This window comes from Callorhinus ursinus, unplaced genomic scaffold (genome assembly GCF_003265705.2).
Source record: "Callorhinus ursinus isolate GAN/ISIS: 27379988/994484 unplaced genomic scaffold, GSC_fseal_2.0 scaffold24, whole genome shotgun sequence".
Lineage (NCBI taxonomy): Eukaryota > Metazoa > Chordata > Mammalia > Carnivora > Otariidae > Callorhinus > Callorhinus ursinus.
Window position 1 is genome coordinate 1,612,781 of NW_027397086.1, and position 13,540 is coordinate 1,626,320.

Below are 13,540 nucleotides of genomic sequence, written 5' to 3' on the forward strand. Positions count from 1 at the left end.
AAACAGAAGCAAATGTCCAGCAATGAAAGACAGTATTTCACAATCACTGCTACGTGATAAATCTTAGAAATGTCTGGGCAAGTCATGCTAACTGTGTTAAGATGTATGTGAAGCAAAGTTTCTTAGATTTCCTTGGTTCTTAAGTTCAGGAGTGACAAAAAGCCCTTCAAAGCAGTCCTTGAATGAAGTTGGAATACAGGGTCTTTCAAAAACTTTCTAAAACATGAGCCAGAAATGGAAACAAACTTCTTAATTTGATACCTAAATGATTCAGAAGTCTTTGGCAACCCTGCTAAACTGTTCCTTCAGTAAACTTTAGATCCCAGTCCAGAAGTGCTGCATACCTCCTTCTCAAGGAGCGCGCATGGTGACAATGGAGGCGCTGCACTAAGCCAAATTCTAGAATACACCTGTGGCGTATATGCTAATGGTTTTCTTGAGTGCAATGATAAACCCAGTATCTAGTCAGACAGCTTTCGAGTACAGAGAAAGTTAGAATGACGGTATGGCTGAGCAGAGATGCTGGCAAGTGGGCTGCTAATGTGGGGGGTTCAGTCTCCAACAGAATCTGCCTGGAGACCCACTTGAGAGCATGAATGAAAACAAAGCCAGAGTCCCAAGTGTGGTGAAAACTCAGAGCTGTGGGTGGCACAAGACCCCCAAAGCAGAAAGTAACACATGCCAAATTAAGGGTTAAAAAAAAAGGTGCCCACAGAAGGGGATGCTGAGGATCAACATCAGGTTATACATAAACTTGTGCTTCAAGGTGGTTTGGGCAACGTGGACCTCTTGGTCAAAGCACCAATGGTGACTACAAAGACTACAAATTTTAGTTAAGAATAACTAAGCTTGAGTGGGTACTGGGAAGTACGTGAGGCCGTAAAATCTGATACTGACATGACATCTACTCTGACATCTTATATTACAACACATCTGTTTTACCTTCTGCATTTTACCAGCCTTGAATTATCACTGTGAACCAAGAGGATTTTTCATCCCTTTTAGTAGAAGAATACAGTTCGTGTTCCACTCCCCTCCCCTCTTGACTTTCCAGCAAGGCTAATGAAGACAACACTATTGCTTCTTTTCAGGAAAAGCACTTCCAGGAAGATTTTTCTCCTACTGTGCTCAAATTTCAGAAGTCTGCAGAGCTGATGAGGGCTCACTGATTTCCTGGAGATTCTTCATTGACTGAGGCCTTCCAAAGATCTCTTTATTTAATTTCCTATGTCAACTGCCTCTGTGATCTAGAACACTGAACTGCTGTGGGGATTTCTTTCACCTTTAGTTTCACTAAAGCAAAAATGTAAACTGACCTGAAGCTTTATCACCAGATGACAACTGACCAGACACTGGTGTGGGCCCCGGAGGCTTTAGGGAATTTATTAGAGATCCCTGTAACAGAACACAAGCAGAACATTTACGTGAAACTACTAACCATCCTTTAGAAAAAAGAAACATGTAAAAGGAGAACATCATTTAAAAGTAAGCAAGCATAAATACTTTCATTTAGCTTAATTTTAAAGATCCTTACAATTTGAGTATATTTATTTATTTATTTTTAAGATTTTATTTATTTATTTGACAGAGAGACACAGCTAGAGAGGGAACACAAGTAGGGGGAGTGGGAGAGGGAGAAGCAGGCTTCCAGCTGAGCAGGGAGCCCAATGTGGGGCTCGATCCCAGGAGTCTGGGATCATGACCTGAGCCGAAGGCAGACGCTTAACGACTGAGCCACCCAGGAGCCCCTAAGTGAGTATTTTTAAATGCCTGCTGTGTGTAAGAGCGTATTGGAGGGTGGAAATGGGAATATCCTGCAAGCTCCAAGAATGCAGTCTTGCCTATGTGGCTATTTTCCCAGTGCCCAGCACAGTGCCTGGCACACAAGAAGCACCGGATTATCAGGTAGGTGAGTAAGTGAATGAATGAAATGGGTGCTGGCTCGCAATAAATTTACAATAAAATAAAAAGCAAAACTGTTTACCTTCTCCACTTCTGGGCAATGTTCCTTTACTCATTTGTTACGACTCAGGCCTACCCAGGTGTCCTCCAAGGCCAAAATGGAACCCTCCAGAAGCATGACCCGATGCTAAATGCTTAAATGCCATTTTAAGTCACGGCAAACTAAGGCTCAGAGCCATGTTGAGAACTCACAATAGGCAAATTCTGATGTTCAATCTCAAAGACAGTCTGAAATGACTCATCTCAGAGACATGGGAAGTAGCAGAGAAACCAGGTCTTCTTAGGGAAGATTTCAGAGATAGCTTAATCTACCTTTCAGCCGTCTCTGATTATTCTTTTCTGGATTGTTTAACTGTTTACAATGTAACCTATATTTGTAAGAAACAATGTTTATCAGGCAAAAGCCTAAATGTAGACATAAGGAACATTACTGAATATGTAAGCTCTGAACAGCAGACATTGTAGGAGAAAGCCAGAGAAGCTGCTCCCCAGGCACTGATCCTGAAAGGTGCAGTGTAAAAACCACAGATGGGAAGGAGGTACGAGAGCTGGGCTCCAGCTCTGGCTCCAGCATTTATTGATCATGTGAGCTTGCATCAGTCACTTGTGCCTCAGCTTTTCTTCAACAGTGAAACACATTTAAATACATGCCCCATTCTACTGCACATGGTTGTCGTATGGGTTAACAAAGATCATGTTAAGTGAACGTAAATTAGAAACCCAAATAACCCTTACAATGATAAGGTATTAGAATTTTGACCCAAGATGACTAGGTGCAGAATGTCAAATGGTACAAGAAGACAACGTCAGGTCCCGACTGACCTACTATGTCAAGACCGGCATAAATTATAGAGAAAGGATCACAGGTCTTTGTGGGACTTAGTGTTTGTTTAAACAAAGTCAAGACTTAAAACAGTACTGTCTTCAGTTTCAAAGACAGACACTGCAAGGCTGTTCAAAAAAGCAAAAACCAGTAAGTCACCTGCTTAGCCTGGTTAGCAGCTGCCGGGGTCATCACGGGGTGAGGCGTCTTGGCTGCAGAGTATGGCACCGAAGAGCTGGAAAAAAAAAAACAATGCTCCAGAGAAAGACACGTGGGTGGAGATCGCGTTCATCTTCGAGCCTACCTTCTAGCCAATAAATGATACCAATTTTGGGTAGGATATGCCAGGGACACCAACCAAGGTCATGTGACACTTTTCTGAAGAATAAATAAATAAAAATTTGAGTCTTCAGCATAAAAGTCAAAGCAGTGAGCCTAAAACTTTTTTTTCTTCCTGAAATCCTAAGAAAAAATGTTAAAACCGTTCAGAAGTAGAGCTTTTTCTTATCTGGAGAGTCAGCCTTCCTTATCCTCTCCCCCCAGTCCTAGTTCTAGACTCTGAGGGGCCTGCCTCTTCTCTTCTCCAAGCCTGAGAAAATGTTGACAGGATCCATGGGATGTGTGGGAACTGCTGCGATAAACAGCTCCAAGGTGTTCCTCGAGGAGGAGGCTGCAACCACCTCCTCGAGCCCAGTGCCCACCAGCCAGCACACAAGATAATCAAATGCACTGCTATAGCATAGAGCCTGCACCTTCGCTGCAATCTGAAGTCTGTCCACTATTTGTAGAAATGAGATCTTTTGTTAACCCTGAACGCAGTATGCAGTGAATTGTTATTTTAGGAATTATTTAGTGTTCAAGTATGAGGGAACAGACCCACTTGCTTAATGCAATCATGGATAAAAGCTCTATTCTCGGTTCCTGGGAGCAATTTATGTACCTGTCCTCAGTCCAAAGCTACTCTGACTGGTAAGGATAGCAGTAGTAGTAGCTGTAGGATCCAGTTTTATTTTTCAGAATCCCCCCTAGAGTAGGGAGGACTGCCATTTTCCATCAAAAAATTAACTTGGAAGAGGAAAGACAAAAATAAGTCCATGCCTCACAGAAGAAAATTATCAAACGATGTAACGATCTTACAAGCTCCTCACGATTCTCTGCCAGATTAACACAGGCACCTTCCCAAACTTTATAGATGGAGAGACAAGAAAAAACGGGTTGTTTTCAATGAAACAAATCCCCTTTGCTTTTCCAGGAAGACAGAAGAAGCTATAAACGTGTTCTCTGAAGAAACACATCTCTGCTCCCCTGAGATGTTCCACCACAGAGAGAAGGAATGTGGGAGCAGGGTTGCTGGGGCTGAGAAAGCCCCGGGGCAGACACGGCAGACCTGGGTAAAGATGTGGTTTGAGCTCATAAAAATCACAAGGGAGGGGCGCCTGGGTGGCTCAGTCGTTAAGCGTCTGCCTTTGGCTCAGGTCATAAACCCAGGGGCCTGGGATCGAGCCCCGCATCGGGCTCCCTGCTCCGCGGGAAGCCTGCTTCTCCCTCTCCCACTCCCCCTGCTTGTGTTCCCTCTCTCGCTGTCTCTCTGTCAAATAAATAAATAAAATCTTAGGAAAAAAAAAATCACAAGGGAAATGAAAATCTTTTATGCTTTCCCAAAGACAAACAAAAAAGAAATTATAAGTAAAAATAAAAGCAGCAATTTATCCAACCTTTGAATATTTTTTACACCCAAAACTTAGTCATGGCGTGATGGTAAATTAAATCATGCACAAAATAGGCTGAGTACAATTATTGTTCTCGTTGCTTGTGATAATGCTACAAAATCTGTTGGGTGTCCTAAATCCCCAAAGACACAACATTAGGAATTCCCAGCACCTCCACACAGGGCCAGGCCACGTGACAGTCCTGCAGAGAAATGCTGCTCAGCGCAGGCCACTGACAAACCAATCGACTAGTTGGGATCGGCCGTGATCCCAGAGAGCCGCAGATGAGAAGGCATGCCTGAATTCTACTTTATAGCACTACAGGCCTGAAAGGGATGATGAGAACTTCATTTGATGTGCTCTGTTCCACACATGGAAACACAAGTCAGAGGACCTCAAGCCGACACCGGCAGTGCACCAGAACTCCAAAGAGACGCTGACTGCAGGCGTCCACAGATGACATTACATTACTGGCAACACTTGAGTGCTGCTTTAGAAATGAGTAACCAGGTTGAGCAGGTCACAGAGTGGGTCCAGTTTGGTTCCTGGAGAAAAAGACTTTCAACGGAAGCTAAGTCCTCTGGTTCCCATTCCCCAGACCACTCTGATAAAAATTAAGCAACAGTGCAGGTGAAAATACCAAATATCATCAACACAGGAAACGTCACCACAGACCCCTGACAGAGACTGCCTTGAATACAGAAGAATCACTCTGCTCTCTGTTGTTCTGCTGTTTGCCACACCCTCTCAGCGCCACCTGCCCACGGAAGCGGGCTGATGTGCCCATGTTGTTAGGGTGTGCGTTCTACACACGATTACAAAACCGAATCGTTAAGACCATGAAGCATTAAAATGTCACGTAGGCCCTTTCTTAGCGGTCCTTTAGATGTTAATGAACCTTAACAAGGTAAATACACTGTTGTTGTGAAAGGGGCCAACTACTCATTCTTTTATCTATTTCAACATTTTTTTAAGTAAGCTCTATGCCCAACATGGGGCTCAAACTCATGACCCCAAGATCAAGAGTCGCATGCTCTACCGACCGAGCCAGCCAGATACCTCTATTTCAACATTTGAAAGGGCTTAAAAAACAAGAAACCTGAGGGGCGCCTGGGTGGCTCAGTCAGTTGAGCGTCTGCCTTCGGCTCGGGTCATGATTCCACTGTCCTGGGATCAAGCCCCACCTTGGGCTCTCTGCTCAGCGGGGAGCCTGCTTCTCCCTCTCCTACTCCCCCTGCTTGTGTTCCCTCTCTCTCTCAAATAAATAAATAAAATCTTAAAAAAAACAAAAACCAAGAAACCTGGTTATGCTTTATTTTGATAATTCTGAATCATTATCATGAGCATCCTGTTATGTATTCATCGATGACACAGCAGATCTAAACTGTGAAAGCTACTCAAATGTTAACTAAGGAACTAGGAATTTTTTGGTAATAGTTTAAAGAAAGGTAAGGCAAGTGAGGAGAAAGGACAACATCTCAAGAGCAACCGGAGAAACAGACAAAACAAAGATCAGGAGAGAAAAGGAAAGCAGATGACAGAAGATGCGGAAACAAAAGTTATCAGTCCATTTTCTCACCTACCAGATGGACAGTCACCCTGAAGTCTGATAACAACTGTGACACTCTGGGCAAAAATACAGGCAAGCTTGTCATCATACACTGCTTGTGGGAAGATAAATGATACAACCTCTACAGGGGTAAATGTGGCAACAGCTGTCATAATTACATCCACGTACGACCACAAGTACACAGATGCCTCCGTGGCCTCAGAAGTCCCGCACTGGAGAGTTTATCCTACAAATACAGCCAGCTGCAAGCATGCAAAATGATCAATGTGTCCATTTGTCGTAGCATCGTGGGTAACAACGCAAGAGGAGTACCCCCAGTGTCAATCAGTGGAGGGAGAAAAAAAAAGCTATCAGTTCATTTTTAGGAGTTTCTTATGTCTGTCAGTGGAGATTGTAACTGTCAACCATTGTTCCCTATTGGTAAATTTTATATCCTTGAAGATTCAAAATATTTTCCAAAATACCATTAAAAGTCTTCTAACCCAAACTGCAGTTCTTGCATGAATGTCCAGATGCCAAATGACTTAAATAATGTAAGTTGTAACTGCTTTACAGTCCTGAGAAAGGCCTATATTAAATATAAAAATGGGATTCTGTTAAGAATTCATAACTTGGAAAATGTTCACAACTAATAATGTTTCATGTTTAAGCTGAAAGAGGAGGTTACAAAGCAGCATGTATTCAAACTTTACTTTAAAAAACTAAATTTTCAGAAAATAAAGATGAATAATATGTAAACAGTGACTGAACCTTTGTGGTGGGAATAAAGGTGATTTTAATTTTGTTCTTTTTAACTACCTGCTTTTTATAATGTCTACAATGAACATTTATAATTAGGAAACATAAGGATCAAAAAAATTTTTTAAGGTTATGGTTGTTACTAAAGTTAAAGTGGGGCAACAACCTTAAGTAAGTGAAAGAAAAAACTGTCAGCCTAGAATTCTTGGTGAAAATATTCAAAATACTTGAAGTATGGTCAACAAAACATTCAAAAACAAAAGTGAAATAAAGACTGTGGCAAACACATGAAAGCTGAAAGAATTCAGATCTACACCTGAAGAAATGTTAGAGGAAGTCCTTCAAGCAGAAGGGAAACCATAGAAAACAGAGACATGGGACTGAACAAAGAACTGAAGGACACCGGAAATGATAAAACCATCTGGGTAAGCAAAAGAGGTTTTTCTTCTTCTTTAAATCTGTTTAAAGGATAATCAACTGTTTATAACAATGTATCATGGAACTGATAACACAGGTGGAAGTACAATGTACAATGATGACAACAGCACAAAGGTGGAGAGGGCAGAAATAGAAAAACAGTGTTAAGATTCTTTCATGGTATTTTTTAAAAAGATTTTATTTATTTATTAGAGAGAGAGAGAGCACGCAAGCCCACACGATCAATGGGCAGGGGCAGAAGGAAAGAGAGAAGCAAACTCTCCGCTGAGTGGGGAGTCACTTGGGAGACAAGACTGGGTAAGTTAAAGATGTACACTGTAAACCCTAATGCATCCACATAAATAACATACAGTGTTAACAGCTGATAAGCCAACAAAAAAGATAAAATAGAATCATAAAAAATACTCAACCCAAAAGAAGTTGCAGAAAAAGAGGAAAAATGGAACAAAGAACAGATGAGACAAGTAGAAATCAAACAGCAATATAAGATTAAAACCCAACATCATATAATCACATTAAATATAAATGGTTTAAGTACTCCAATTAAAAGTCACAGATTGTCAGACTGGATAAAAAACAAAGACTCAACTATATGCTATCTACAAGAAATCCATTTTAAATAGAAAGACACAAAATAGGTTCAAAATAAAAGGATGGGGAAAAGATATGCCATATTAGGACCAAAGAAAGAAAGCTGGATTGACTACATTAATATAGGAGAAAGTAGATTTCAGAGCAATTAATCCTACCAGGGATAAAGAGGGTCATTTTTATAATGTTAACTGGGTCATTTCATCAAAAGAATGTAACAATCCTAAACGTTTATGCAACCAATAACAGTACTTCAACAGGACAAAAAAACTGACAGCACTGCTAGGTAAATAAGCAAATCCACAACTATAGTTGAAAATCTCAACACCACTTTCAGTACCTGACAGAACAAGTAGATAAAATCATTAAGAATACAGAACACTTGAACAACACCATCAACCATCTTAACTTAATTGACATTTATAGAACACTCCAACCAACAAGAACAGAATACGTGTTCTTTTGAAGTGCACAGAGAACATTTACCAAAATGATTGATATTCTAGCTCAGAGGTTGGCAAACTACAGAACAACGACCAACTGCCTGTTTTTATAAATAAAGTTTTATTGTTAACAGCCATGTCTATTCATTTACCTAATGTCTATGACTGCATACAGGCTACAATGGCCAAGATGAGTAGTTGAGACAGAGACTCTATGTCCTGCAAACTTGAAATATTTACTGTATGGCCCTTTAAGAAAAACCTTGCTGATCTCAGTTCTGAGTCATATAAGAAGTCTCAATAAATTGAAAGACTTCAGGTCATACAAAGCATGTTCTCTGATCACAATGGAATTAAGTTAAAAATAACAAAAAGATATCTAGAAAATGTCCAATTATTTAGAAACTAAGTAACACTTTTAAATAACCCACAGGTACACATTTTTTTTTCAAAAACCGCAAAAGATAAATTCAAAAGTATTTTGAACTGAATGAAAATGAAAACATAACATATTCAAAATCTGTGGGATGTAGCCAAAGTGGTTCTAAGACAGAACTGTATAGCACCAAATGCCTGTATTTGCTCTTTTCCCCCTGCTCACGTGCGCGTGTACTCTCTCTCTCTAATAAATAAATAAAATCTTAAAAAAAAATAAGTAGAATTGCTAGATCATATTGTTAATTCAGTGTTTAGCTTTTTAAGCTAAACATAGTTCAAACTGTTTTCCAAAGCTGCTACACCCTTTCATGTTTCCAGCAGCAATGAGAGTATTTGAAAAAGAAAAGAATGGTCATAAATCAATAACCTTAGTTTCAACCCTAAAACACTAGAAAAAGAAGAGCAAATAAAACCCAAAGCAAGCAGGGGCGCCTGGGTGGCTCAGTTGGTTAAGCGACTGCCTTCAGCTCAGGTCATGATCCTGGAGTTCCAGGATCGAGTTCCAGGATCGAGTCCCAGGATCGAGTCCCACATCGAGCTCCCTGCTGAGCAGGGAATCTGCTTCTCCCTCTGCCCCTCCCCCCTCTCATGTGCTGTCTCTCTCTCAAATAAATAAATGAAATCTTTAAAAAAAAAAAAAACCCAAAGCAAGCAGAAAAATGAAAAAAAAAAAAGTAGAAAAATAATAGGAAAAAAAAAATCAGTGAAACCAAAAGCTGGTTCTTGCGATCAATAAAATTGGTAAACCTCTACCTAGACTGATCAGGAGGGGGGAAAAAGATACAAATTACCACTAACAGGAAAGAGGGAAGTGAAATCACTATGAATTCTAAACACATTAAGAGGCTACTAATCTGGGACTATTAGGAAAAACTTCACACCAACAGATTCAACAACTCAAATAAAATGGACAAATTTCCTGAAAGACACAAACCATCAAAGTTCACTCAAGAAGAAGTAGATAAGCTGGAGTCCTATAGCTATTAAAAAAAAAACTGAAAATTTTAAACCCAGATGGCTCTACTAGTGACTTCTACCAAACATTTAAGGGTGAGATAATAACAAATCTACATAAACTCTTCCAGGACATTGAAGAGGAAAGAATACTTCCCAACTCATCCTACAAGGCCAGCATTGATTGTTCTGATACCAAAAACTGAACAAAGACATCACACGAAAAGAAAATCTATACATCAATATCCTTCATTAAGATAGATGCAAAAATTCTTAACAGAATTTTAGCAAATGGAATCCAACTATATACAACAAGGGCAATGCATCATTATCAAAGATTGGTCTAACATTCAAAAACCAACCAATGTGACGAGGCTACCAAGACAATTTAATGGGGTGAAAAAAGAGTCTTTTCAACAAATGGTGCTGAGACAACTGGATATCCATTTGTCAAAGAATGAAGTTGGACCACAATGTCACACTATTTACAAAAATTAAGTCAAAATGGGTAAAAGATCTAAATGTAAGAGCTCAAACTAAAAGATTTAGAAGAAAACATAGATATAAATCTTTATGACCTTTGATTAGGCAATGGTTTCTTAAATATGACATCCGAAGCACAGGCAAAAAAAAAAAAAAAAAAAGAAAGAAAGAAACTGAACTCCATTAAAATTAAAACTTTCGTGATTCAAAGGGCACTATCAAGAAAGTGAAAAACCACCTGAGGAATGGGAGACAAATGATGCATTTAGAAAATGGGCAAAAGATCTAAATGGACATTTCTCCAAAGAAGGTACAAATGGCCAATACACAGAAATGGATGCCCAACATCATTAGCCATTAGGAAATGCATATTAAAACCACACAAGAGGGGCGCCTGGGTGGCTCAGTCAGTTAAACATCCGCGTTCGGCTCAGGTCACGATCCCAGGACCCTGGGGTCGAGCCCCGCATCGGGCTCCCTGCTCAGCAGGAAGCCTGCTTCTCCCTCTCCCATTCCCCTGCTTGTGTTCCCTCTGTCGCTGTCTCTGTCAAAAAACAAAACAAAACAAACAAAACCACACGAGATACCACTTAACACACAACTAGGATGACTATAATCAAAAACACAGATAGTACAAGTGTTGGTGAGCATGTAGAGAAAATGGAACTCTCACTCATTGCTGCTGGGAATGTAAAAGGGTGTAGCAGCTTTGGAAAACAGTTTGAACTATGTTTAGCTTAAAAAGCTAAACACTGAGGGGCGCCTGGGTGGCTCAGTCGTTAAGCGTCTTGCCTTTGGCTCCGGTCATGATCCCAGGGTCCTGGGATCGAGTCCCACATGGGGCTCCCTGCTCCGCGGGAAGCCTGCTTCTCCCTCTCCCACTCCCCCTGCTTGTGGTCCTGCTCTCGCTGTCTCTCTGTCAAATAAATAAATAAAATCTTTAAAAAAAAAAAAAAAGCTAAACACTGAATTAACAATATGATCTAGCAATTCTACTTATTTTTTTTAAGATTTTATTTATTTGAGAGAGAGAGAGAGAGAGTACACGTGCACGTGAGCAATGGGGAAAGAGCAGAGGGAGAGGGACTCGATCCCTCAACCGTGAGATCATGACCTGAGTCAAAATCAAGAGTCAGATGTCCAACCGACTGAGCCACCCAGGTGCCCCTACCGATTCTGCTTCTAAAATATTACCCAAAATACTTGAAAGCAGGGACTCAAACAGACACTTGTACAAGGACAGTACACAATGTTCACTACATTATTCACAATAGCTAAGAGGGGGGAAACCCACATGTCCGTCAACAGATGACTGGATAAAGAAAATAGAGTATATCCATACAATGGAATATTAATCAACCATAAACGGCCTGAAATTCTGACACATGCTACAACTTGAATGAATCTTAAAAATCCAAGTGAAATAAATAAGCCAGACACAAAAGGACCAATAGTGTATGATTCCACTTATATGAGGTACCTAGAAAGGCAAATTCTTAGAGACAAAAAATAGGATAGAGGTTACCAGGGGCTGGGGAAAGGGTGGAGTGGACAGTTATTTAATGGCTACAGGTTCAATCTGGGATAATGAAAAAGTTCTAGAAATAAAGAGTGGCTTACACAACATGGTAAATGACTTAATGTCACTAAAATTGTACACTTAAAAATGGTTAATGGTAAATTTTGTTATGTATATATTCTACCACAACAGGAAAAAAAAAAAAAAAAAGAAAGAAAAAGCTTCCTAACTGTTCTATTTCTACCATTCCTCACTCTAGCCCTTTAGAAATATTCTCAATATAAGAACGGGAAGCTTCCTGCTAAAACTGTAGGTCATCCCAACTATTCATGTTTATCAAAGCTCACAGAATTTTACACTAAAAAAAGGTGACTTTTACCATATATAAATTATGTCTCAACTTAAAAAAATCTGCTAAGGTTAAAAAACAAAACAAATCAGATCAGGTTATACAACTGCCCAAAGCATCGAATGGTCTGCAGCTAGGTCCTGACTAAGGTTCACTAGATGTTATAGGACACAGTACTCCACTCCTGCCCCCACTCCCTGACCTTGGCTCCTGGTGCCCTCCCTCCTGTTCCAGCCACCAGCAGCCTCCTGGCCTTCCCGAACTTGCCAGACACGCTCCTGCTACAGGCCCAGTGGGGCTTTCTTCTTTAGGATACTCACGAGACCTGCTAGCTCTCTGGCCTTTTGGTCTTTACTCAAATGTCAAGTGTCAAAAGCCACTGGAAGGCAGAATTTTACCTAAGACAGGAAGAGCCAGCTTAATGGTGAAAGCAATATGGTCTGGTGCTTCTGAAATACTTTAGTCACTAACCATGGAGAAGCACCCTCTTCAAAATTATAGCCCACACCCAGATAAAAGTGCTTAAATCCCTTCCCTACTTCAATTTCCTCCATCACAACTGTCACCATCTTAAACACTTCATATTTTACTTATTCATTTCATTTATTGTCTTTCGATGACTAGGGCAGGGTTGGTTGGTTTTTTGTTTGTTTTGTTAACTGTTAACTGCTTTATCCCCAGCACCTAGAAGAGTGTATTAAGTATTTAATTAAGGGGCGCCTGGGTGGCTCAGTCAGTTGGGCATCTGACTCTTGATTTCAGCTTGGGTCGTGATCTTGGGGTCATGGGATCGAGCCCTGTGTCGGGCTCCACGCTTGGTGCAGAGTCTGCTTCTCTCTCTCCCTTTGCCCCCTCCCTGCTCACATGCTCTAAGATAAATAATTTTTAAAAGAGTATTTAATTAAGCATTTGTTGAAAGGATAAATAAATGAACACCAAAATTCCTGAAAGAAATGATGTCTCTGGGCGCCTGGGTGGCTCAATCAGTTAAGGGTCTGCCTTCGGCTCAGGTCGTGATCCTAGAGTCCCAGGATCGAGTTCCACATTGGGTTCTCTGCTCAGCAGGGAGTCTGCTTCTTCCTCTGACCTTCCCCCCCTCATGCTTTCTCTCTCTCTCACTCTCTCAAATAAATAAAATCTTAAAAAAAAAAAAAAAGACAGGAAGAAAAAAAAGGAAATGATGTGTCTGGCGTGTTTTGGTAAAAAAGCAAAGAAACCAGCAACTCCACCTCATTTGGCCCCCCTCTTCATACTCCACCTCCTGCCAGGTCTCTATACTGGCCTTCTTTCAACTCTGCCTCAAATGTGCTCTGCTCTGTCCCAAGTTTGGGCTTCCAGATATTCTGCATCCTCTGTCCAGAACACTCTTCTCTCCACGGTCAACTTCCGGTCACTTTCAGCTAAAGTATCTTTCCCTTACCAACCTCCTCCTCAACCCAGACTCAAGGAGACTGCTCATTACATGCTTGCACTTCCTCATCAGACTTAACTGTACTGCAATCAAATAACTCCTTGTGTAATTG

General features: G+C 40.7%; 1 protein-coding gene across 4 annotated transcripts in view; it reads right to left on the reverse strand.

Moving 5' to 3' along the window:
- The window catches only part of NUP214 (nucleoporin 214), a 101,255-nt gene that overhangs the window by 38,570 nt on the left and 49,145 nt on the right, over window positions 1-13,540 (reverse strand). For all 4 annotated transcript variants that reach the window (XM_025888657.2, XM_025888659.2, XM_025888658.2 and 1 more), the window contains exons 25-26: window positions 2,945-3,020; window positions 1,317-1,395 (exon numbers count right to left, since the gene is read on the reverse strand). In XM_025888657.2, coding sequence (XP_025744442.1) covers window positions 1,317-1,395; window positions 2,945-3,020 — 155 coding nt within the window. The remainder of the gene's footprint in view (window positions 1-1,316; window positions 1,396-2,944; window positions 3,021-13,540) is intronic.